Source organism: Limulus polyphemus, unplaced genomic scaffold (assembly GCF_000517525.1).
Source record: "Limulus polyphemus unplaced genomic scaffold, Limulus_polyphemus-2.1.2 Scaffold6517, whole genome shotgun sequence".
NCBI lineage: Eukaryota > Metazoa > Arthropoda > Merostomata > Xiphosura > Limulidae > Limulus > Limulus polyphemus.
Window position 1 is genome coordinate 19,279 of NW_013672127.1, and position 2,840 is coordinate 22,118.

Below are 2,840 nucleotides of genomic sequence, written 5' to 3' on the forward strand. Positions count from 1 at the left end.
CAATATGCTAATTCAATTTAAACTTACTACATTACCTCTTCCTGTATAATAACCGTATTCTGTGGCCGCACGGGTCTTTGGGTAATTACGACAGTATTTGGAGGCGGTGGTGGCGGAGTTGGAGTGACATAGGTCACACTAGTGCTACCACCTGGTGGTGAGACGTACATGGTCGAAGAAGCCTGTGGTGGCATAGGATATGGATAACCTTGTGTATAAGGTGATGGATAACCAGGATTATAAGGAGGGGGAGGGTTTATTCCAGTTGGATAGCCGCCTGGATAATCTAAAAAACAATAAATATGCACATGTATACACACAAATATCCACACACTTCAAAATAAGTTTTATTAATCTTGGTATATGATAATTATTTATAAATTTACGGTAAAATCGTACTGAAGAAGATAAAAGCCAGTAGAATCTATAGTACAATTATGTATAAGCTAATTTACTAAAACAGCAGGATTTTAATTCTTTATAATTATATTTTCCACTTATTATTATTATTATCTGGTAATCATTTTAGCTCTTTTCGTCCAATCTGTGTAGTTATTTTACATAAAATAAATTTGTTTGTAAACACGAGATTTCAAGTCAAGAAAGGATTACATTTAGCTTTTTTCTATCCAGTGTCTCAGCTGTAAGCCTGACGACTTATACCGCTAAAAACTGGGTTTCGATACCAGTGGTGAGCACAGCACAGATAGTCCATTGTGTAGCTTTAGGCTTAACGACAAACAAACAAACAAAATGTCTCCATTGACTGGAATCTTTAGATAATTTTACTAGGCGCTAAAAACTGGGTTTCGATACCAGTGGTGAGCACAGCACAGATAGTCCATTGTGTAGCTTTAGGCTTAACGACAAACAAACAAACAAAATGTCTCCATTGACTGGAATCTTTAGATAATTTTACTAGGCGCTAAAAACTGGGTTTCGATACCAGTGGTGAGCACAGCACAGATAGTCCATTGTGTAGCTTTAGGCTTAACGACAAACAAACAAACAAAATGTCTCCATTGACTGGAATCTTTAGATAATTTTACTAGGCGCTAAAAACTGGGTTTCGATACCAGTGGTGAGCACAGCACAGATAGTCCATTGTGTAGCTTTAGGCTTAACGACAAACAAACAAACAAAATGTCTCCATTGACTGGAATCTTTAGATAATTTTACTAGGAGAAATCTAACGGTACGAAATGTCCAGATCTAAAAGATATAATCCATGTTTAGATATAAGACGAAATGTGGTAAGAAAGGAAGTTTTTTTTTAACAGTTATTACTTTAATTTGGTTTGTTTTGAATTCCGTGCAAAGCTACAGGAGGGCTATCTGCGCTAGCCGTCCTTAATTTAGCAGTGTAAGACTAGAGGGAACGCAGCTAGTCATCACCACCCACCAACAACACTTGGGTTACTCTTTTACCAACGAATAGTGGGATTGACCGTCACTTTATAACGCCCCCACGGCTGAAGGGAGCCATTTCTTTAGTAGAATAATAGATGTCACAACGCAAAACTTTTGATAGTGCGTGTAATGAAGTAAAAGATACAACACGTTCTGCTGTTAGCACATTTGTGTGTGTGTGTGTGTATTCATACACAAAAATACACACACACTTAAGCCTGTAAACGTATTGTTTCAACGTTGACAAGTAACAAATATTTCTGTATACTTACTGTAACTCATAGTTATATCCTTCTGGGTCTAATCGGGATCAAACAACTTCGGTCAGTTCTGAAAACAAAGTTAAAAACGTATGTTAATCAATAGTTTGACGTAACTATATTACAGAACGTTCATTTCAAATTGAAAAATAACAAAAAAAATATATGTTTAATTTTTTCCCTACTTTAGAACAAAATACTCTGGCATACAACTGAGTCTTTTATATTGTAGATACATACCTATCTATTTCAATCAAAAAACAATAATATTATAATCTATAATATAATAACAACAATTTTGTCTTCAAACAACATAACTGGTTAGGGAAACAAATACCTCGCCTCACCTTTTAAAGTTCCACCGTCTTCGACTCGTCAGTTTTGGATATTTGAAAGGTGGTAACAGGTGGTGGTTACTAGATAAAAATACGGCGTATTCTATTTCTTCCCCTTGATACTCTCCCTTATACAATTTTTCTAACATTAGGCTGTGACTTTAGTTAAACGAAGTGTCCAGTTGTGACTTGGGGGAACTGTATCAAACACATTACGCTCACGCTATCTTCACGTGATTTGACGTCAGGAAACTATTGCACCCGCACACAATGACAGCTTGCGCGTGATTCAGCTGTGTTGCCTATCAGAAGATGTAACAACGCTCATTACGATACTGTTGATACATCAAAACAAGATTACTTCGTCTAATATATATGGTATCTGCTCTATTCACATACGTAATAAAACAGATAGAATTTCGTGGTCAAAATTAACGCGATTTTTTAAAAATGTAAACGGCTTTTGTTTGTAGTTAAGCGCAAAGCTACACGATGGGCTATCTGTACTGTGCCTACTACGAGTATCGAAGCCCAATTTTCAGCTTTATAAGCATTCAAACTTACCGTTAAGCCACTGAGTGGAGGGGCTATAAAGAGCTAGTCTAAATGGCTTTTGTACGAACTGTTCTTATTGTTACTGTTCGTTTTATGCAAAGCTATACAATCACCGCGAAGAATCGAACTCAGGATTTTAGGGTTGTACGTCCAGAAACCAGGGGGACATATATATATATATATATACGCACACGCAGTATACAATATATATATATATATATATATATACAATATATATATATACTATATATATATATACTAACAACAAGAAGAAGTAGTA

General features: G+C 35.8%; 1 protein-coding gene across 2 annotated transcripts in view; it reads right to left on the reverse strand.

The window, feature by feature from the left end:
* Window positions 1–2,173, reverse strand: part of LOC106473810 (leucine-rich repeat extensin-like protein 2) — a 7,247-nt gene extending 5,074 nt beyond the window's left edge. Inside the window, exons 1-3 of one of the 2 annotated variants that reach the window (XM_022402195.1) lie at window positions 2,018–2,173; window positions 1,683–1,740; window positions 36–286 (exon numbers count right to left, since the gene is read on the reverse strand). In XM_022402195.1, coding sequence (XP_022257903.1) covers window positions 36–286; window positions 1,683–1,692 — 261 coding nt within the window. In that variant the 5' untranslated portion in view covers window positions 1,693–1,740; window positions 2,018–2,173. The other variant, XM_022402197.1, reaches the window with a different exon arrangement.
* Window positions 2,174–2,840: the final 667 nt, after the last annotated feature.